The 22980-nt window shown below is 50.6% G+C and overlaps 1 protein-coding gene across 1 annotated transcript in view; it reads left to right on the top strand.

The window, feature by feature from the left end:
* Positions 1–19122, top strand: part of ADCYAP1R1 (ADCYAP receptor type I) — a 57103-nt gene extending 37981 nt beyond the window's left edge. Inside the window, exons 13-17 of the mRNA XM_065939191.1 lie at positions 4170–4261; positions 11938–12021; positions 15338–15467; positions 17415–17456; positions 18676–19122. Coding sequence (XP_065795263.1) covers positions 4170–4261; positions 11938–12021; positions 15338–15467; positions 17415–17456; positions 18676–18864 — 537 coding nt within the window. The 3' untranslated portion in view covers positions 18865–19122. The remainder of the gene's footprint in view (positions 1–4169; positions 4262–11937; positions 12022–15337; positions 15468–17414; positions 17457–18675) is intronic.
* The last annotated feature ends 3858 nt before the right edge of the window (positions 19123–22980 follow it).

Raw genomic sequence — 22980 nt, 5'->3', positions numbered from 1 at the left:
GAGGAGAAATAAAGTGGTCACCATGCAAACCAACCTCCTTTATCATGGCTGCATTATATTCTGCAACATGGATGTACAAGTTTTTTAGCTATTCCATTAGTGTTGGACGCTTGTCTTTATTCCATTTTACCTCATTATGAAAGATGCTGCCATGAAGAGTTCTGTGCATAGTTTTGAGAATGTGTGAATATTTCTTTAGAATTAATCCCTAGAAGTAGAATTGCCAGGTCAAAAAGGGTATCCCATATCATTGTCTGCACTTGTAGTTTCAATCGTTTAAATTTTTTCACAGCTTTGTGGGAGATAATGTAGCTCATTGTTTTAATTTCTCCACATTGCTTGTGCAGCAGAGCAATTTTTTTTAACACATTTATTGACAATTTGCTTTTTTTCTGGTTACTATCTGTTTATTTCTTTGCTCATTTTTTCTAGCCCAGTTATTGTCTTTCTTACTATTTGATACTTACTTACTGCTTCATTTGTTACACATATTGTAGATATAATTCCAGCATTGCATGGTTTTATACAGTCAGACCATCAGGCCTTTTCATCATGAATTCTGAGGCTTATTTCTTGTTTCTGGAAGTCTTTCCCAACCTGAGAATATAAAAGTATTCTTAATTGTTTTATAACAATTTTATAATTTGGATTATTACATGTATGATGGGCTTCCCTGGTGGCTCAGATGGTAAAGAATCTGCCTGCCAATGCTGGAGACCTGGGTTTGATTCCTAGGTTGGTAAGATCCCCTGGAGGAGGACACAGCAACCCACTTCAGTATTCTTGCCTGGAGAATTCCATGGACAGAGGAGCCTAGCGGACTATAGTCCATGGGGTCACAAAGAGTTGGACACAACTGAGTCACTAACATTTCCACTTTCTTTACATGTATATCTTTAATCCATCTGAAATTTTATTTCTCTGATCTGAAATGATATCTAATCTTATCAAGTTGTTTTTTTCCCCAATGGATAGACATCCCACCCTCTAAATACTTTTATTAAATAGATCATCCTTTCTCCATTATGTAGAATTGCAACTTTATTATAAACACTCAATGTACTCTACTTGTGTTTAGCTCCAGACTTCCCACTCCATGTTACTAATCTATGTAGCTATTCTTGTGGCGAGTACCCTGTAGTGCTGGTTACCATAATCTGGCAGCATGTTTTGATATCTGCTGTGGCTAATATTCCTTTCCTTATTTTTTCCCTTCAAAATTTTCTTGCACATTTACTTTTTCACATGGACTTGCACATGTGTCAAGTTGAAGGAAAAAGACTGGTTGAGATTTTTTATAGGAACGCCACTGAATTTATAAGCAAATTTGGAGGAGAAGTGGTTTTCTTAAAATACTGAATCTTCCTTTTCAAGAATATGGCACGATTCTCTATTTATTTAGTCTTTCTTACAGAGTCATTTTGTATAGTGTTTTTTAAGTTGTCTTGGTAAGTTTACCTTTATGGTGCTTACCAGTTTGTGCTCGTATGTAGGAATTATTCATTTGTTGTATTTTCTAGTGGGTGTATTTGTGCTGGTGTTTAGGGAACCTATTAGTTTTTGTGTATTTTTTCCTTTCTTGGTTACCTTTGAAGCTCTTTTATTGGTTCTTATCCCTTTTCAGTTGATTCTCATGGAAAATTATATAACCTATAAATGAAAATATTTTTTCTTCTTCATTTCCAATATGTATACTGTTTATTCCTTGGTTTTGTTGAGGGTGATGTTTGCTACACTTTTGGGCAGCTGCCCTTCGCTGAATTAGGAAAGTTCCTATTTCTGACTTGTTTCAGTGTGTATTTTTTAAAATAAGGGATAGATGTCAACTTTTATCAAATGTGTTTTGGAGACATTGATTGCTCATTCCTTTAGTGATGAACACTGGTAATATTCCAGTTTATCTTCATGTTGAACAATACTGCTGTGGGTATATATGTGCATACTATTGAGTATGTATGAATGTGTCTTTAGAATATATCTCCAGGAGTAGAATTTCTGGGACAAAGGATATATACATTTAATATTTTCATGGACATCAAATTGCCCTCCACATGTGGAGTATAAAAGTGCTCATTTCTCCTGTTTTCATTGGTGTTTTGATTATGAAACTGTTCACCAATCTTATGGGGATAAAGATAGCTCATTGTTTTAATCAGTTAATGTAACAAATATTGGGCTTCTCTGGTGGCTAAGTGGTAAGGAGTCTGCCTCCAGTGCAGGAGATGTGGGTTCGATCCCTGAGTTGGGAAGATCCCCTGGAGAAGGAAATGGCAACCCACTCCAGGATTCTTGTCTGGGAAATTCCATGGACAGAGGAGCCTGGCAGGCTCCATTGGATGACAAAGAGTCAGACATGACTTAGTGAATAAACAGCAACAACAAATGTTACTGGATTTTTTCTTTTTTTTGCACTTTTGACATAAAACCTTTATGGCCCTGATCTGTTTGTCCTTTTAATGCACTGCTAAATTTTTTGTTTGTTATTATTCAATTTATAGCTTTTGCATTGTTCTTTGTAAGTTCTCTGGTTTTAGACATGTGCCTGATCATGTGTGTGAATATGATTTCTGTCCTTGTCTGGGTTTTGTAGCAGGGTTTTGCTCACCTCATAGGTAATTTGGTAGGTTTTCTTTTTATTTCCTTTTAAATAATGATGTAGCATGTAAATTCTATCTTCCCTAAAGGTCTTATGAAACTGGCTGGTCAAATGATCTAGGTTGGTGCCTTTTAATACACACATCTTTGATTACTTTTTAAATTTTTCCTGAGGTCATTGTGCTATTCTGATTTCTACATCTTGATTTGACTTGATTAATTTATATTTTACCATGTTGTCTGATCTTTTTCCTTGTGATGATTCAAAATACTCTACACATCTGTTGCCTTGTCCTCTTTCTCATCCTTCAATTTGTTTAATTGCATTTTCTTCTTTTGGAGGGACTAACGTATGCAGTTAGCAGTATTGACTGTGCTAAATTCCAAGTACTGATTAGACGCTGAGCATGTAGTAGAAGGCAAAATTGACAGAAGCTGCCCTCCAGGAAGGCCCTTTATCATTCTGCTTGATCTGTGAAAGCAAAATAAAACCAAAAATTTTATATTTATTGATTATCTATTTTTTTCCTATTTCTTTAATGAATTTTTATCTTTAACTTCCTTCTTTAAAGGAAATAGAAATTAAACTTGTGGTACTCTTTCCCTAAATTTTGATTTGAATGCTTAATTATTTTATTTTCAAAATTTCTTATCTTTTAATAAGTTAGTGTTGGTCTCTACCTTTTTTCCTTGAGCCCTGCTTCACTTCAGCCAGGCGTTGCTGTGCAGTCCCCATTGTTATGTTCCTGTTAGTCACTCAGCCATGTCTGACTCTCCGCAATCCCTTGGACTGTAGCCCGCCACGATCTTCTGTCCATGGGGATTTTCCAGGCAAGAATACTGGAGTGGGTTGCCATTCCTTTCTCCAGGGGATCTTCGCAACCCAGAGATTGAACCCAGGTCTCCCACATTCTTTACAGGCAGATTCTTTACCATCTGAGCCACCAGGGAAGCTCATCGTCTCTATTTATTTACTCCCCGCCTTGTCTTTATTTATTTACTCCCCTCCCTCCTGCTCTCTCACCATCCACACAGCTTCCTACTTTGTTTAGAGAGCTTTCGTCCCTGACCTTTGTCCGAAGGTAAATGCTATTGCTATTCAAAGGCAGTCCTTTAATCAATAATCCTTATTGTTCTCCTTTCTGGTTGTCCGTATTCAGTGACTCTGAACTTGGAGTTTCTCCAGAGGACAGCTCTCACCTCTGCAATAGCCTCTTCTCTGTTTTGCACTGTCGTTTTTCCATCACCCTGACTCTGTTTGTTCCGTCTTTTCCAGAAATTGCTTGCTTTTCCGGCTCACTCATGACCGTTTTTGTTATTTCTCAGTACTCTCATGGAATTCTTTTTATCCCTCTCTTCTGTGGTTTCAGTGACATGGAGGGAGGCTGGGGAGGTGAATGAATGTTCTCATGCTGACATCTTCTGTGTACTTATGATGCTGCCATTATAAGTCTAGATGGGATCTTGACTGATGGGAAGAGGGCCTTGTTGAGGGAATAACAGCCTGTGTAGTGGCGGGGGTGTGGAAAGTCTTTGCTCGGAACCATTTTCACTGCTTTTTCTTTGCTTCTCAGGTTAACTTTGTGCTCTTCATTGGCATCATTGTCATCCTTGTGCAGAAACTTCAGTCTCCGGACATGGGAGGCAACGAGTCCAGCATCTACTTGTAAGTACCACTGGGTGAATGCCTTGGTTAAATTCTAACAGCTGGGTGGGCCCTGCACTCAGGACACAGGAGGAGAAGGCCTGGGCATTGCTAATTGGGTACCCTAGCATGGGCATTGGCAGGACTTCTTTTGGATTAAAGTGACTTGAAAATATAGTTGCCCATCTATCCTTCGACCAACCCAGGAGCCCCTAATACTCATAGTGATAACATGGAAATGAGAGAGAAAAAGATGGACAGATCCTGTGTCTTGCTAGGAAAATCAAGATGGAAAAGGCAGATTCCTCAAGGTAGTTAGGGTGGGTCTTGGTGGATTAGAAATTGGAGTTGTTTTGGGGATCTTGGTTCTCGGGGGAGCTCATGATTGCTTCAGTGTTGCCTGAAGTCCCCATTCCCAGCCCAGTGGGTACGAGTTGCTGAGTCCCCACTAGTGAGTGAGTTGGGCAGACAGTCTCCCTGGTCTGGGTACTGGAAGAGAACTTCTCTTTGCACCTTCTCTCGGGGCAGCTCTACTTCTAGGTCTGGTCATCTTCCTGCAACTGCCTCCTTCCTGGGCAGAGGAACAGCTGACATGTTTGGGATTGATGGTGTTCGGGGGCAGCCTCTTACCGCTGAGTGTAGGGTTTCTCCACATTCACGGTTTCTTTCCTCACAGTATCTCTGCAGCCAGGTCCCTCACAGCTTATCCCTGCTAGCTCTGTCCCACCCCTCTCCCAGCCCTCCACCTAGGCTGACTCCGACCAAGCATCTTGCATCTCACCCTTCTTGCCTTGTAACCATGACCAGCTTGGTGTGTGGGCTGTGGGGGCACTGATGCTGGGGAGGCAGATTGGTCCCCTGTGGTTGGCTGGAGGGGCCAGAGAGGGGCAGACTGAGAACAGTCTGTGCGGTGGAAGCCCTCTGTGTTGCTTCCTCGGTTTGAGAAGAGAGCAGGCTAGAAGGAACTTTGTCAGAGACCCCAACCAGGGGGTTCAGGACCTCGATGGCTGCCCAGAGGACAGGTGGGACAGCAGAGAGACTCCAACAGAGGCTCCCCCACCCAGCCATTCTCCTGGAGAGAAGGAGAGGCAGGAGTGCCTGGGAACTGGCCCCGGACCCTTCTCTCAGCCTCCTTGAGACTTCCCTGGGTCAGTGGAGCTTGTCCTTGGTCCCTGCGGTCAGTCCGGGACCTCTTCTGTGGCAGCCCTTCCTGGGAGTGGGGATCAGCGCAGGGCCTGACTCGGTCAGGCTTGTTTTCCCTGCATGTAGGATAATTACACTGACAGCTGCTTCCTCTCCTTTTTCTGGCTATCCATTCATTGTCTTTTATTTTTCATGTTTTTGTGAACATTTACCAACCTTTGCTTATATGTGTGTGTTATGTAGTAGAAAATTGTTCATCCACATAAAGTGCCCTGCACTGAGGCACTGCAGGGGCCAGCTCTCTGCAGATAACTGACCTGGAAGGTCTGTTAGAGATAACTGCCCTTATCTCCTGGAGCCACAGAACAGGGCCCTGCTGCTCCCCCTACCTTCTTGTCCTGCGTCAGAAACCACGTCCATGTGTCTGGCCTGTTTCTCCCACTTGAGGGTGGTTTTGCTCCAGCATTAGCAGTTAGTTATCTCAAATGTCCTCTGAAGCTGGCAGGTACCTAAGTCAGCGTCATCTCTCCTTTGAGCTCTAAGCAACCTTGGCTCCCCTCCTTGCCTCCCTGCCTTCTTGATTCCTAGTAGGATCTGTTTCTTCTTCTGAGGTCCCTGGGACTTGTCCTCCTGGGGCTCCCCTAGCTTCCTCTCTGTCTGTACGGGGACACACAGGGACTCAGCTGCAGCCTGAATAAGGACACTCTGCTGACCCCAGAACATTCTTTACCCAGGGTTTTGAAGGTGTATTGTAGACTGGGAGCCGTGGAGTCCTATAAGACCTTCCGAATGCATAGATCAGAACAGTCTATAACTAACACAGGATTTATACACTTAAGTACAAATGCTTAAAGAACCAGCTGCAAGCATACCTCATTTTATTGTGCCTCACTTTATTTACTGTGCTTCACAGATACTGCCTTTATTACAGATTAAAGGCCTGTGGCAACCTGGGTCTGTGTTGAACAAGTCTGTCGGCCCCATCTTTCCAATAGCATTTTCTTACTTGGCATCTCTGTGTTATATTTTGGTAATGCTCGCAATAATTGAAGCTTTTTTAAAAATTGTATTTGTTATGGTGATCATTGATCTTTGTTACTGCTGTGACTCACGGAAGGTTCAGATCATTAGTGTTTTTTAGCAATAAGATGTTTTTAAATTAAGGGATGTACATTTTCTTAGACATTTTGCTATTGCACACTTAACAGGCTATAGGATAATATAAACATAACCTTTATATGCACTGGGAAGCCACAAAACTGATGTGACTTTATTGCAATATTCGCTTTATTGCGGTGGTCTGAACTGAACCCGCAATATCTCAGGGGTATGCTTATAGTTGGTTTGCTCTTATTGTGTCAAAAATCCCTGTGAAACTTCAGCAAATTCTTAAAAAAATTTTTTTTAGAGAAATCTAAGCTTGAGCTCATCTCAAGCCCTAAAGATTAAACCTCAGGAGAATGTGGTCTGAGGCCAGGTGGGATGGCTGACATAGGACAAGGAGGATCAGTTTTAAGTGCAGCTGCATGTTTGCCAGGGTCAAGGAGACTCTATTGGTGAACGTAAGAGGTAATCAAAGTGGCCATGCTGCCAAGAATGGTGGAACATTTAAAGACCCTTGCCATTCATTTAATGCCCACAGACACCCAGTAAATCTGGATTAAATATAGTCCCCATTTTACAACTGAGGGACCTAGTTATCGATGAAGCGGGATGAATCCAGTGGGAAAGAATGAAGCCGTAGCTACAGTGCAGGCAGGCAGGCCCTTGACTCCGAGCTTGCTTCCACCATCATTCCTCCACTCAAGGAATTTATAGGCAAGATGATGATATTAAACAAGACTTCCTGGAAGAAAAGGCCCCAGTGGGTTCCAGCCTTGTACAAAACTGCCCTACCCGGAGTGCTTTGAGCTGGGAGGTGTCTTCTGTGGGGTGGGGAGAGGAGGAGACAATGGAGGAATTCAGAAAGGGGCAGGATGTGATGGGAGAGGGAGATTTCAGAACTGTGTCTGAATCCCCTTGGTCCCCAGAGTTATGTGTTGGGCTGAGATCCTTTCAGATCTGCCCACAACAATTTTCTGGTTTTTCCCTCTGTTCCCAGAACAAATCTAAGCCTGGGAGTCCCCAGGAGGACCCAAGAGCACCTCCTGCCCATGCCCACAAACCCACACTCACTCTTTTTCCTGTAGGTTTGTTCCAGCTGCTCAGATGATGACGTTTGCACTCCTCTGGACACCAAGATGGTGCTCCAGGCCCAGCTCAGAGGACCTGTTGGGGGCTGGGGTTCCTGCAGGGGGCAGCAGCCCTGAGCCACCGCCACGCGCACTGGCTGCTGGGAGGAGTGGCTGGGCTCAGAACTTGGGCAGTGGCCAGGCATGGAGTGTGGGTCTGGGTCCAGGTTAAGCCTGTGCTTAGGCTCAACAAGGTTTGAGGACAGGGGTTAGGGCTCAGCCCCATTCTGGGGTCAGGGTTAGCCTTCCTTTTCTTGGGACCAGAGTTTACCTCTGTGAGAAGCTGACTGGCTCAGAAAAAGGAGGGTGAGGTTTCTGTGCTGAGAGCATCTCAGGCCTGTCTCTGCGGGGAACTGGCTTTATTCCCAGCGGTCTCCCAATTGCAGATGGGCATTGGAGCCGCCTCTTGAGTCTGGGTCAGGGAGGGAAACCTCATCTTTATTCCCCTCAGGGACCCCACAGAGCAGAGCTCCATGGCCCCTTGGGGTAAGGGAAGGAGGACAGACTCTGTGATGTAGTACATAGCTCAGCAGGGCTGTGACCTACCCAGTGTCGGAGGCACAACATTCGCCTCTGAAGACAGACTCTTCCCTGTCTAGGCAGAAGTGCAGCCAGGAAGCTCTTAGTCCAGGAACTCAGCCCACAGCCTGAGGCTCCCAGTTCACATGGGGCTCTGTCTTCTTCCAAAACACCCTTTCCCCATCCTCTGGCTAGGAGTACCCTATCCTAACAACTCCTGTTCAGTTCAGTTCAGTTCAGTCGCTCAGTCATGTCTGACTCCTTGTGACCCCATGAATCGCAGCACACCAGGCCTCCCTGTCCATCACCAACTCCTGGAGTTTACTCAAACTCATGTCCATCGAGTCAGTGATGCCATCCAGCCATCTCATCTTCTGTCATCCCCTTCTTCTCCTGCCCCCAATCCCTCCCAGTGTCAGGGTCTTTTCCAATGAGTCAGCTCTTCACATGAGCTGGCCAAAGTACTGGAGTTTCAGCTTCAGCATCAGTCCTTCCAGTGAACACCCAGGATTTACTTTAGGATGGACTGGTTGTATCTCCTTGCAGTCCAAGGGACTCTCAAGAGTCTTCTCCAACACCACAGTCCTGTTATGGATTGTCAATAGGGAATGGTTGCCCCCATTTCGCAGGTGGAGAAACTGAGGTCCAGAGAAGGAAAGTGGCAACACCTAAGATCAGCAAGTCAGTGGCCAAACAAAACCTTGTTGAGCTCAGGTCCCCAAACCATAGGTTAGGCATGAGGCACAGGGGGATGACAGGTCCTCAGTTGTGGGGGGGTGGAACGAGGGAGGGCAGGGAAACTCCAAGATCTGCTGAGTTGGGCTTCCGGTTGGAGTGCCAGTGTGGTGGGGAGTGCTTCTCTGGGGATTGCGCCAGGCTTTGAGGGGGCACAGAATCTTAGCAGCAGGAGGGACCCTATGGAGAATGTTCACTTCAGGTCCCGACGTTCTGTGGGCCTGCTGTGTGTCTAGTGTTATGCTGACCAGTAGGATCAGTAGGATGAGATAGACAAGGATCCTGCCTACAAAAGGTTCCCCTGCAGGGGTTTCTGTCTAATATCTGGGGGCTACAGTCCAGGCAGCCTTAAATACAAAAGGCAGTACAACATGTGTGGAGTTTATTTAGCTTGAGACCAAATCAAGGTCAGAAGAAACCATGTGCTACATCCCTGAGTTATAGATGGCAGTGCTTGACCTGTCTGCAGACACCCAGCAAAGCTGTGGCAGAGCCAGGCCTGGGAGCCAGGGCTCCCTGACCTCCAGATGTGGGTGTCAGCCTTGCACCCGCTGTAGGCGTCTGCTGCCTTCTGATTCAGGCCGACAATGCTGCTCTCTATGCTGCCTCCACCTGGTATCCTTGTCTGAGTTGCTTATCCTCCCTTGGATCCAAATCAGAACTGAGCTGATCAGCCCACCCAGGTTAATCTCTTCCTCTTGATTGAATTTCTTTTCTTTTTTTTTTTTTCTTTCACTAATTGTAGTGACTTTTCAGCGATTTGGACATTTTTCTCATGCCTGTCTCTGGCTTTTCTGCCACCCTCTTTCCTTTAGGTTTCTTTTCATTGGATCCTTTTGAACAGTCACTGGAGGTTTGGGGGAAGGAGGGTGTTTGGGAAGAAGATCCTTTAACTTCATCCCTTCTCCCGGGAGCTCTCCCAGGCATCAGGTGTCCCCTTTGATCCACCCTCCCTGCCTCCCCTGTAGAGACACTCATCTTTACTGGGGTGTGATTTCCCAGCTTACTTGTTGCTAAATGGCCTTTAGCAACATTTGAAGAAATCAGAGGACCTATATTTACTGTATGCAGGGCCCAGAAAGAATAGGGACAACTTGGAAACTCAAGGAGAAGAGGTCTCGGAGGAGAACAGCTGAAGCTTTAGAGTTTGGGGTGAGAGTTTAAGCCTGGTGTGTATGAAGTGACCTGTGAGGTTTGGGCTCTCAGGCTCCCTGACTCTGATTTTTGTGGCTCAGCTAGACCAAGGTTGAGGGGTGAGGCCACTTGCCGTAGGAGAGAGTAGTCAATGTTTCAATCTGGGCAAGGTAGAGAATAAACTTAAAGACTAGAATGGTTTCCATTTCTGAATATCCAATTAAGCTCTTTTAATTATTGAGAAAAATATACTTATGTGTCCATCTGTCTCTTTGTACATGAAACAGACCTTTGATATTCACTGAGGCACATGAAGGAACTTCTCAGATCCATGACTTCCTCACAACAGTGTTCTGGAACTTTGATTTGCAGGGGGACTACCTAAGGATTTTGTTGAAATGCAGATTCTGAGGCAGTAGGTCTGAAACTGAATTTTCTGCATTTCTAAGAAGTTCTCAGGTGGTACTGATGCTTGGTCTGGATAGCAGAGCTTCATACCATCCCTCATCTGTAGAAGGATCTAGTAGTACCCACCTCAGAATCTGGCCTGAAGTGAAAGATGTTGTTAATTAAAGGAGAACCACACATCTGACCGAGGCTAGGATGCTGCGTGGACCTCAGCTTGCCTCATCTATGACGTGTGTGATTCAGATGTCCACCTCAGCAAAACGATGTGTGAGGAACCTTTAGACTTACTCTTACAGAGCTGGGATCACACACTCCAAATCCATGAATACCAAAGGTCTGGGCTTTTTGGGCGTATCTGTTCTCATTTGCATCAGACCCCCTCAGGTCTGTCAGTTCACCAGCAGCTACTAGGAGCTCTGCCTCACGGTGCCTGACGAGGGTGTATGAAATGGGCCTCTCCTTTGCAGTCTGACAAGATGACACAGATCTTACTCCATCTCTTACATGTTTGGCAGGGATGGGGAAAGAAAATGGGTTGTGCCAGCTCCAGGATAAGCGGGACTGAGAGGGGCTAGAAGAGATGGAAGTTGAGCCTCTCTGAGGAAATGACTCTGAGGAGACAGAGGTCTGTGTCTCCCCCGGGGACAGGTAGAGCTGGACAGGCATCCTAGGACCACCTGTGGATGGCTCCTTAAGGTGACTCATTTCTGCAATCAGTGGAGCAGAGCCCGAAGGGTGTCCCCTCAGCCCTCAGTCCCTGCCCGTTGAATTTTTATGAAGAAGTCTAGCCAACGCTGTGCAGTAGAACCCTCAGCAGTGTTGGCAATGCATCCAGTCTGGGAACCACTACCCACCTGTGGCTGTTGAGCTGCTGTGGTGTGACTCAGGCCACTCAGAAACTGGATTTTTCATTTCATTTCAACTTACATGGTGTATATGTAGTATTTATCACATGCATCTGCTCCATCCATCCTACCTCTTCTCCACTTAGGCCCACGCTGAGGTGCTCAGGGTTCGGTCAGAGGAAGGTGCTGGCAGAGGAGGGAGAGGGTGGGGGGATGACCAGTGAATGTTCCAGTTGGTTTTCACAAGCAAGCCCACAACTGGCCTGATTCCAGCGGTTTCCAGCTGCCGCTCTTGCCATGGGATATCTGGCAAGGCTATGCCCCGAGCCTGGAGCTAACTCTGGAGACTGCTCCTGGTCCTGTGTTGAGACCCAGCCAGGCCCCACTTCTAAACACACAAATTCTCCCGTGAACCCCACCACCACCTTTTGGTTTCCCAGTGTGAATGCTCACGTACGCCTGTGTCTGTGTGCACACGTGTCTATGTAGGAGTGTGTGTATTTCTATGTCCAGAGCTGACTGCATCTCAGCCCTCAGCTTCCTCCATGTGACGCCCCCGCTCCGTCTCTACACCCCGAGCCGCTCCAGCCTCCCCGTGAACCATGTCGCTCTAAGTTCCCACCTCAGTTTCTCATGGCCCAATGCCCCCAGCTGACAGAAATGCTGATCTTGTCACACCCAGCAGCTGCGTGCAGAAATGCTACTGCAAGCCACAGCGGGCTCAGCAGCACTCTTGCAAGATGTCAGAGCTGTCCACCATTACTCTGTAAGTGTGCGTGGCGTGGCTGTGGCCGGGCGTGCTGGAGGGGAGGGGGACGCATGCTGCTGCTGCCTCCACCTGGAGCTCCTGTCTGCCCAGGCTGGAGGAGAGTGGGGAGTGAGCCTGTGCCTCCAGCCCCGAGCCCTTGCCCGGCTGTTGCATGTTGACATCTGTGCGTCTTGTGAGTTCTCTGCAACCCTGTGGCCTGGGGTGTGAGGGGAGGTGGTGGGGATGGGGCTGTGGACGTCATGGGAGCAGCTGGGGTGCAGCTGGTTCTGAGGAGGAAGCAGCTTGGAAGCCTCTGCCGATGCTGCTTCAACTCGTGGTCTTCCTCCAACCTCCCACTTCTCTGAGTTCTCAGCCTTTGCAGCTGTCAGATTATTTCTAAGAACCTTGAGCTTGAATTCACTTAGACTGTCCTCTTGCGGGGGCCGGGACCCTCACCCAGGCACCTCACTCACACTTTGCGTGCTGAGTGACTTACTCCCCACACAAGCCTTTGAGATGGGTACTTGTATTATCCTCTGTTTACAGATGAGGAAACTGAAGCACAGAGGTGAAATGACTCACTCAAGGCCAGTAGTTGGCAGGGCGAGGAATTGAATCCAGGGAGTCCTAAGCACTAGACCCCGAGGCATCTCTAGCTGGAGCTTCAGCCCCTATTTGGAAAGCCCTTTAAGTGGGGTATCCCACTATCATTTGGGTGTCTCTGGCTGTAGGACGTTCTCCCTTGTGTTTCTTAGGCCTCTTCTGCCCATCGATACCTTCTTGGGGCAGGAGGACAGCGGCTAAGGGCCTGTGTCACTGTCTCTCTGGCTTAATCAGATCATAGGGTGATTCTGTGACTCTCCAAGGAGGTGTTCTAAGGTTCAAACCATATGTCCCCATTCCATTCCTCTGGTCCCCACTCTGAAGGACAGAGGTCCTCAAACTCTGAGACTCAGTGCCTTCCTCATCCACCTCCACTGCTGCATCTGTCAGAAGGAGTCATTGGGATGCCTGGGTCCCTGGCAGAAGTCCCTCATTCTTTCTGGGCCTTCGCAGAGCTGCAGGGGAGGGAGGGCAGGGCCCTTGGGTTGCCCTCTGGGATGCTAGGGGCTGGGAAGTGCCCAAAGGCTTGTTTCTCACATACTGAACCCATCCCATCCACTGCCACCACAAATGCTGGAGAGGGTTGGCCTTTTGATTTCCAGGGCTTTCCTGGTGGCTCAGATGGTAAAGGATTTGCCTGCAGTACGGGAGACCAAGGTTCAGTTTCTGTATCAGCAAGTCCCCCTGGAGAACAGAATGGCAACCCATTCCAGTATTCTTGCCTGGAGAATCTCATGGACAGAGGAGCCTGGCGGGCTACAGTCCATGGGGGTCACAAGAGTCAGATATGACTGAGCGACTAACACTTTCACTTGTCACACTGCACAGACAGATCCCTGGAAACAGACCCATTTGGGGAGAGGAGAAAGGAGGCCCAGCTGCCTTCCCTCCTCAACTTCTTCAATTAAGCTGCTCTTTAAAGTAACCTCTTTAGTCAGGGTCACAGAGGGGCCCTCAAGATGTCCATGCTCCTGTGTTTCCGGACCGCTTTGCTTTTCATTCTTTAGCCAACACTCCCTGCTGTCCTCTGGGGCGAGGTTCTGGGTGCCTGGAGACGCGTGGGACCCGGGCTCCCAGGTCATGCCCAGTCCAGGGCTCTGAGGTGTATCATCCTACTTTCTGAGCATGGGCCCCATGCCTGGCAGGCGCTGGCCAGGGTAGATGACAGATAAGTGAAGCACCACCCGTGCCATCAAGGAGCCACTTCTGAGAGAGCACAGAGAGAAGAGAGGGGAGGTGAGAGGCCAGGGTGCTCCGAGACCACAGCTGGGCTCTGAGTGGGGTCCTGTTGGCCCCCACTCTGGTCCAGGCACCCCCAGGTCCTGCAGAACCGGCCACCTGTGAGCATGTGGAAAATTGGTGGGTCGAGGGGCTTTTTTCCAGGACTGAGCTGTGATCCACCTGGAGGTCCCCCGAGACTGTTCCTTCCCCTTTCTTAATGTACCTCCCCTCTGCTCCTCTCTCTTCCCCTTCCCCATCCTTTCCCTCTGAGTAGGCATCACTCAGGCTCTGTGGACTCTGCTTCTTCTGAAAATCTGGAGCCCTCACATTCAGTGGAATAGTCTCTCCCAGAAAGGCTGGGGTTGGGAAGAGGGCGGGCGCCTGGTGTAACTGCCCCAGATTGAAGGGCTGCCCCCATCTCCTGCTGCCCACCTCATGGACTGACCTCTGCCAGGAGAGGGTGAGGCTGAAGCTCAGAGGGCCCCAGGAGGCAGACTGCACCTGCAGCGTGGGGCTGGCTCTTCCAGGAGGCCCAAAGAGAGCCAGTCTGCTGGGGTGGGTGGAGATGAGGTCCCCCTCTTGGAGACCCTCTGGGTGCCCCCCTGCCCTGAGCAGGACCCACGGGAGTACACGTCACCATGCCTCCTCTTGATGTTTTCCCATGACTTCTGCACCCCACCCTCTCAGACCACAGTCCCGCCCCACTGGGCCAGGAGCCAGATGCAGTCCGAGGAACCGAGGAGAGCTGGCCGCAGGCGGGTAGTGACGTTCCTAGGGCCGTTTCTGTCTTCCCTGTTCCACTCTCACCCCTGCAGAAAGCTTTCTTCACAACCTCTGACTCAGTTTCCTAGGTGGCAGGTTCCTCCTGCTAGATGGTGGTTGTTTACGTTCAGAGTCAGTAAATCCTTCCTAGCATCCCTCCCGTGAGTCTCCCTCTGTGCTCTACCCTCTGGGCCCATATCCTCCCAGTGGTCAGCACCTCCCCACCACTCTCCATGAGTATCCCTGGCTAACTCCAGACTCAGAGAAGCTGACTGTCTCTGTGGTCCCCTAGGGCTGCTCTTTCCAGGCACAGAGAGCTTCCTTTCAGAGCTAAAAAACGTTTGTTTTGCTTGAGCATGCATCATGTTGTCTGTCCAAATCCCACTGCAGGATTTTGCCCTGACTTCATTTTTGCAGAGGGCTTCACACCTCCCCAGAGAGGTTTCTGTCAATCACATACTCACCTGTGCACATTCAGTGGTTCCATGGGACACTGACTGGTGTAGCCTAGAGGGATAGTGACCCCACAGACTGAGGGAGGTATCCCCAGAACTTCCCTGGAGGCTGGAACTCTGTTCACCATCTCCCCCAGGACCCACGCCCTGGGAGAGAATCCTGAGGGCGTCCACGGGCCGGGGCTCCAGTGCTGGGGGAGAGGAGGGGCTGAGACTGTGGTTCTCTGCCCTGCACGGCTCCGGCCCCGAGCCCTGATGGCCCCCGGAGCAGACGGCTTGCTCTCTCCTGACAGACGGCTCGCCAGGTCCACCCTGCTGCTCATCCCACTCTTTGGAATCCACTACACGGTCTTTGCTTTCTCCCCGGAGAACGTCAGCAAGAGGGAGAGACTCGTGTTTGAGCTGGGGCTGGGCTCCTTCCAGGTAGGCGTGGTGTGTGTGTGTGTGTGTGTGTGTGTGTGTGTGTGTGTGTGTGTGGAGGGAAGAGCTTGTGGGGAGCCAGGTCCTAGGCGTGGTGTGTGTGTGTGTGTGTGTGTGTGTGGAGGGAAGAGCTTGTGGGGAGCCAGGTCCTAGGCGTGGTGTGTGTGTGTGTGTGTGTGTGTGTGGAGGGAAGAGCTTGTGGGGAGCCAGGTCCTAGGCGTGGTGTGTGTGTGTGTGTGTGTGTGTGTGTGGAGGGAAGAGCTTGTGGGGAGCCAGGTCCTAGGCGTGGTGTGTGTGTGTGTGTGTGTGTGGAGGGAAGAGCTTGTGGGGAGCCAGGTCCTAGGCGTGGTGTGTGTGTGTGTGTGTGTGTGTGTGTATGTGTGTGTGTGTGTGTGGAGGGAAGAGCTTGTGGGGAGCCAGGTCCTAGGCGTGGTGTGTGTGTGTGTGTGTTTGTGTGGAGGGAAGAGCTTGTGGGGAGCCAGGTCCTAGGCGTGGTGTGTGTGTGTGTGTGTGTGTGTGTGTGTGTGTGTGTGTGTGTGTGTGTGTGTGTGTGTGTGTGTGTGGAGGGAAGAGCTTGTGGGGAGCCAGGTCCCTGGCCTCTACCTTGTTGGTGGTCCTAAGGCGTTAACCTAACTCAGCTCTGAGTTCCCCCTTCTGGAATAACAGTACTAGCTTAGAAGAGACCTGGGAGGGCCCTTCGTACGATCTGCCCTCCAGGCTTCCGTGAGAAGACATGCCAGTGCTCTCATGTTGCTGGTGATCTGGGGGTCCTGAGCCAGGCCTCCCTTGGGCCATCAGAGACAGCAGACAGCAGCTCCCTCTCCCTCAGTGTTAGCCCTGGGGATGGGTGGAGTGTCCTCAAGAGACCTCTCTGTCCACATCTGACTTCCCCTTCTGAGTGCTGGAGCTCTGAGTTATCCAGGTCGAGGTCTGCAGCACAGAATCTGTTCCCTGGGAGCTGAATGAGCTGAACAGGGGGATGGACACACAGTTACGTAAATAAGTGATCCAGGGAATAAGAAAACTGGAGGACTAGTAAGTCCGTTGTTGAAGGAATCAGCAGACAGGGCTGTAAATGAGTGAGTGAAGCAGAGTGAGTCAGTGCAAGGATGCATAGTGAGTACGTGAACAGATGGGTGCAAGAGTGGGTCAGTGAAGGCAAGGTTGGCTCCCTTGAATGTCCCTAGGATACAATGCCTCTCCCAAGCCCAGCTCGTTAGAGGAGTAGTTGACCTCGATAGTTGAAAAGTTATTCTGTGTATCTGATTTGATTCTCTCCCTCCTCCCATTTTAACTCAGTTGTTTTACCTGATCAGGTTCTTAGCCTGGCAAGGCTGAGGGGTTTATTGGCAAAGTCCCAGACTGGGAGTCAGAGCCTGGGTTCCTATCTGTTTAGCACAGGAATTCTAAATGCACAGAATATAAGTCAAGAATATATGTAGAAGAGCCAAACACCTACTAGGTACCAGGAACTGCGTGGTGTTCTGTGCGTTCCATGTATGAAGCTGTCTGGTCAACAGAGTGGGGAGGTGGTGGAGGATAAAGACAGGGCTGTTCTGTCCTGAAGGAGTGCTGCCCTCAGGGGGCTTGCAGGCTGGCTTGGGAGCCTGGAGAACACTTTGGGGTATGTGGGAAAGGCCTCTTCCAGAAAGTGGGACAGAGCTGGCCCTTGAGAATGGGAAGGATTTGAGCAAGGGAATGTGGGATCCAAAGCCAGGGCTGTGGGTGAGAGGGAATGCTGCCACCAGCCACTTGGCTTCAGGGGTGTGGCCATCTCCGTGGAGGAGAACTTTGATTGTTTTACTGCAGACTTCTGGGCAAGTGCTTGCATCTCGGTCAGCTTATTTTTCTGCCTCCTGGTGTTGCTCCCCGCTCCTGCTGCCTCCCACACACCCCACGTGGGAGGTTCCTTGCTAGCATTCTCAGGTTCTGTTTGTTCTCTCGCCTTAGGGCTTTGTGGTGGCTGTTCTCTACTGTTTTCTGAATGGAGAGGTAAGTAAGATCCTGGCTTTCTTAGCGGTGGAGGTGCAGCTTGCTGGGGAGCAGACAGGAGTGTGACTGGCTGGCCACACAGGGTTGATCCTCCAGACCAAGGCTCTTCAGACTCCCAGCACCTACAGGAGGAGGATGACAGCCTCCCCCCAACCCTACCACCTTTCCTGGTGCCAGATTCCCTCCCAGTTTGCTGAGGCCCAGCCTCAGAAGCAGAGACCCTCCCATAAAGGTATCAACTTCTGAGGGCAAACCTGCCTGGGAGGGCTCACCATAAGACAAACCTTAGGAAAGGTGAACTGAAAGTGAGGAAGGACAAGGCCACAGGAAATGGTACCTACAGTTCATGAAGCTGCTCTTGGGCAGGGGTACTGAGTTGGGAGCCGTCCAATACTCGACACTGCCCCAGCACGCCAGCCCGCCTTCTCAGACCTGTCCCCTGTAGAGTGGACTTGATTAATCCTGGGGAGAGGCCTGGAATCTTCTAGTAATGCTCCCTTGCCAGGCCTCCTGCTTTACCTGTTAGGATGATGTTTTGAGCAGAACCAGAGCAGAGATGCTGAGATGGGAGAGGGCGTTGAATGGGTGGGTGGCTTTGGAGAGTGGGCAGAAGTCATTGCACCGAGCGCTTGGGTCTTGGCTGCATGACTATGGCAGGCTTCCCCTGATTTTGTATCTGAGAAATAAGACTTTCTCAGACAACCTACAGAGGGGTTAGATAAGGATAAAGAGAGGCAGACAGGGCCCTACAGGTAGTGGCTGCGAGGAACAAGAAGTCCAAACAGCTTGTCAGGGCCAATGGTGGAAGTGGGAGCTGGAACTGGAGGCTGTGGGTACTGGTGCCGCACAGAGGTGCTGGGTGGAGGAGGTTGGCATGTGGACTCTGACACTGGGCATGCCCCGCATGCACCATGCTAAGAGCAATGTGTTGGGAGTTCACCCAGAAGGGTGCTCTATTTAGTCATCCTCAACCTTAACATCATTTTGGAACCCCCTTGAAAGCCTTAAAACATGTGGGAGCCCTACCCCAGAGATCTGGGTGTCACGGTTCAGGGGAATGGTCTGGGCATCTGAGTTGTTAAAGCTCTCCAGGAGATCCTCATCCACAGCTGCTGTTAATGGGCGTGCCCTCCTGGGAGGGCCCCAGGGTGCCCAGATGGGTGGGTGGGGTGTGAGAGGGTGTCCACCCAGAAGTGACCGCCTGAGTTGCCACCCGCAGGTGCAGGCGGAGATCAAGCGGAAGTGGCGGAGCTGGAAGGTGAACCGCTACTTCACCATGGACTTCAAGCACCGGCACCCGTCCCTGGCCAGCAGCGGGGTGAACGGGGGCACCCAGCTCTCCATCCTGAGCAAGAGCAGCTCCCAGATCCGCATGTCTGGCCTCCCGGCCGACAACCTGGCCACCTGAGCCCACCCTGCCCCCTCCTCTCCTCTGTACACAGGCTGGGGCTACGGTCGGGTGCCAGCCCACGCATGTTGTGCCTCTTCTCTCCCTTCGGGCAGGCCCTGGGCTGGGCGCCTGGCCCCCCGAGGTGGGAGAAGGATGTGGGGCACAGGTGGGTGTCTAGCCTCCCTGTTTTGGCACTGGCCCCACCCTCTGTGGGCCCCTGGGCCCTGACCCCAGACATGTAAATACTCCTTAATTTTGGGAAAGTCATCCCATCCCTCCCCCTCTCTTCAGGGTCCCTGCTAACCTCAAGCAGGTCCCCAGATCCACCCCACCCCCTCCCCACCAGCCTCAGTGATCACCTGACCCTGCGTGAGAGGCCTCCCATGAGCTGAGGCTGCTGACCTGGCTTTGGGGGCCTTGGGCTGGGCCTGCCTGACAGCTCCCTCCTGCAGTGTCTGATTCTCAGTCTGGACTCTTTGAGTCTACTTGCCACCCCGTGGCCCTTTTCAGGCCTGGTCCAGTCCCCCAGGTTACCGGAAGTCCAGCTTGGGTGGCCAGACAGCTTTTTGGTGCCGGCAGACCCATGCTCACCCAACATCTTGGTGTCCAGCAGTCCAGATGCCCAGCTCCTGGGCATCAGACAGTAGGAAAGCTCCAGGGATGTACCATTCAGAGACTTCAGTTTGGATGTAGCACTAAGGCCAGAGAAAAGTTCTGGTGCTTTTCATTTGGCCCAAGAAAAAATTGCCAAGATCCAGAAAAGTGGATGTGAGTGGGATTTAGCTGCAAAGAGCTTGGAGGGATCCATGAAAGAAGACATTCCCCACCTTCATTATTTTACCCCGACTCCAGGTAGGCAAGGGCTCTTCTGGAAGCTTCCCTCCTCCCCTTCCTGTCCCCAGGCATCACTTGCAGAAGTTTGAGAGATGGATGCCTCAGAGAATCTGCTCCCCAACCATACCTACCACACAGAGCCCCCAAGTCCTCCCCTTTCCCATTTCCCTTGAAGTCAAGCCATTACTAGGATGAACCAGCCGCCTTCCTGTGAATTCTGAAGCACCATACACCTCCATGTGCCCAAGTCCAGGGACTGGGGCTCCGCTTCATGCCCGCTCACCCTCATGGACCATGAGGAGTCCCAGTTAGCCTCCGACTTGGGTTTAGCTACTGAAATCTTGAGACCTCTGCAGAGACTTCCCTCTGGCCATTGAGTCAGCATGGACGCCAGTGTGTCCTAGGGCTTGAGGGGGAGCTGGGAAACCCCACCCACCATGCCTGTTAGCAGAAGCTGCTGATGAGAGGGGTGACTGCACCCCGACTCCTGTCCTGATTGTCTAGCTGCAAGTTACCAGACCACGGCCTGAGAATTTAAAACGGGGCAGAGCCCGGTTCAGGGAAGGTGGAGGAAAGTGCTAGAGTGCCGTGGCCTCTATGTGGGACCCGCCTCACTTGTATCAGCTTGTGGTGTTGCTGTCCAAGTGTTTTGGGCTTGTTTTGTGGTTGTGTTCTGAAATGCTTGGAGAGTTTGGGAGGATGGGGAATGTTGCTTTGCTTGGCTTTATGAAGAGGAAGGGGCCCAAGGGGCCTAGGGACCTTTTCCTCAATGCCTGTGAAGTGACTGGGGAAGGGCTTAGTGCTTGCTTTAGAGATGAGCCCCATATAAAGAGGGAGAACCAGCCTGCTTGCCCTGCCCGGGCATACTTGGCAACTCAGGCTGGCCACGGGGTAAGTGGCAGCCCTTCCATCCTGCACCTGCCTCGTGACGCCCTTCCCTCTGTCTGAGTGCCTCGTGTATTACCGGAGGGGCTGTTCTCTGGCCACTTTGCATTTAGGCCCCTGTTGGGAGACCTGTTCCTCTCAGGTTGGAAGGATTCACAGGCTTCAGTTCAGAGAGACAGCATCCGTCCCGGTTGGGCTCAGGCGGCTGACATGGTGGATATAGCGCTCCCTGTTCTGGGCCTCAGTTTCTGCATTTGTGGGATGAGGTGGCTCCCAGGGCTTCTCCAGGCACTGTGCTCCTGTAATTCTCCGGTTCAAAGCCAAGGCGGGTAGAAGGGCACTCATCACTGTTGTGTGTATCGCCTGTGGTTCTGACGTGTCTGTGTTTGTGTACGTGTGGAGGGAGGGAGGAATTCTGTATATTTTCTCTTTCTTAGAAAAGGGACACCTGTCCCTTACATTTGGACGCCACAGTGGAAGCTGGCAGCCCGGAGGGAAGGCTCAGGCCAGGGACAGTCGGGAAGGTGCCTGTGGCACTGTATGCAGACTCCTCCGTGTCCCGGCCGGACTAGGGTGCCATGGCTGGGTGGGCAACAGCTCCCCCCAGATCCTAGGAGCAGTCCCTGAGTGTGGACCCTGTTTCTTCATCCTCATGCCCACCAGCAGGCCTGTTTCACCATGAAGAGGAGGCTTTGATTTTATACATCTATCATCACAAAACCGCAAAAACAAAACTCACCCCAAATCCCCATGCCAGGCTGCCACCTGAGCCCTGAGCCCACATCCTCGTAGAGGCTCCAGGTTCCTGTTGGTTGGTTTTTCTCTCTGAACAAATGCCTGCCAGCCTTGTGAGCAGAGGCAGTTGATGTATTTTGACTGCTCCAGGAGGGTAGGCAGCTGTCCTTCAGGGTCATGGCAGTAGGGGGATAGTGTAAGTTCTGGGTATAACCCTTCCCTCTCTGACCTTTTTTTTTTTTTTCAAATTTGTATAATGGGCCAAAAGACTAGACAGTTTGTGTAGCCCACTGGATCTCTGAAATTCTTGTCGAAACACCAGCTATCTACTGGGAATGGCTCCAGGCAAAGACTGCGGTGTTTGCCTGGGCCTGGAACAGGTAGGGATCATGTTGAAGGATGAGGGGCTGAAGGGCCTTGGGAAGGGCCAGGCTGGAGAGGAGCAGAGTTATCTGACTCCATGTCTCTAGAAGGGGGCTGTTTTTTTCTGTGCAATCCTGAAGGACAGAACTTGTCCAGGGGAGGCTGTTTTTCTTGAGATGAAGAAATCTCTCATCCTCAGTCATGACTGTCCCCTCAAGGAAAAGGCAGTGTCAGGAGAGAGACTCCAGCCCTGGGGGAGATGGGTCGCCAAGTAAAGGATGCTGAGCCTGTCAGGGAGCCTGTGAGGGGTTGGAGAGTGGGGATTGGGGTTCAGGGCCTCTCTGGTGTTTCCCAGCATGACAGACTTCATGACTCTCCACCATGCCTGAGGCCAAGCCACCTTCTCCGTCTTTGTGGGTGGTTCTGTGACCCTAAGCAACACCCAGTGGCCCTCAGTGATTCCATCTCTAACCTCACCTCTCCCTGAACCAACTTCCCTGGGGGACAGGACCAGAGAGCTGGAGCCAGGCTCAAGGCTCGAAATACTCCCAAGTCCATCATCACCCACCAAGAGTGCTGACTCACCGCCTTCACCTGACACTCTCCCTTCCCAGGAGGAAAGCTTGAAGAGGCTTTCTTTGTAACTCTCTGAGTACTCTTGACCCACTCAAGGCCACCCTAGAATCAAAGCAGGGAGTACTTCATCATCATAAATTCCTGCTTGGGGTCCAATGACCATGGATGCCTGCTGGAAGAGCTCTGAGCCGGGAATAGGGGACCTGGGCATCTCCTGGCTCTGCCGTTGATCTGCTGTTTGGCCTGGACTCCTTCCTCATGTATCTCTGGGGAGACTCACAGAGCACTATTGCTGGGAGGAAACTTGGCAATCTTCAGGTCAAGCCTCCCCCTCGGGCTACTGAGAAAACACTGACAGGTGGGCTTAACGTGGTGCCTGTGCCGTGTTGGGACCCAGGATGCTTTACAAACCCGAGTGGGGAAATGGGCCTGCTGATGTGTGTGCCTGCCCTGCACGTGAGCCAGAACAAGACACACAATAAAGCTTCTGACCAGAAAACATTCAGCCTTGCGCAGGCGAGGGGCTCTGGCTATGGAGGTTGTCAGGACTCCAGACTGCAAGAGGAGCGTGGAGTCGGTGTCGTGACGGGAGACCTGTGTTCCAGCCTGGCTTCACCACATGCTCTGTGCTCCAAGGCTGAGCCTCTCTGGGCCTCTGCTTCTTGATCTGAGAAACGGGAGGACCTGATTTTCAGTCTGACCCACAGGTCAGGAGTGAGGTTCAAGTGAGATGCCTTGGTG

The sequence above is a fragment of the Muntiacus reevesi genome, chromosome 6 (assembly GCF_963930625.1).
Source record: "Muntiacus reevesi chromosome 6, mMunRee1.1, whole genome shotgun sequence".
Lineage (NCBI taxonomy): Eukaryota > Metazoa > Chordata > Mammalia > Artiodactyla > Cervidae > Muntiacus > Muntiacus reevesi.
Note: the sequence above shows the minus strand (reverse complement) of the source record. Positions and strands in the feature narration are given on the sequence as shown.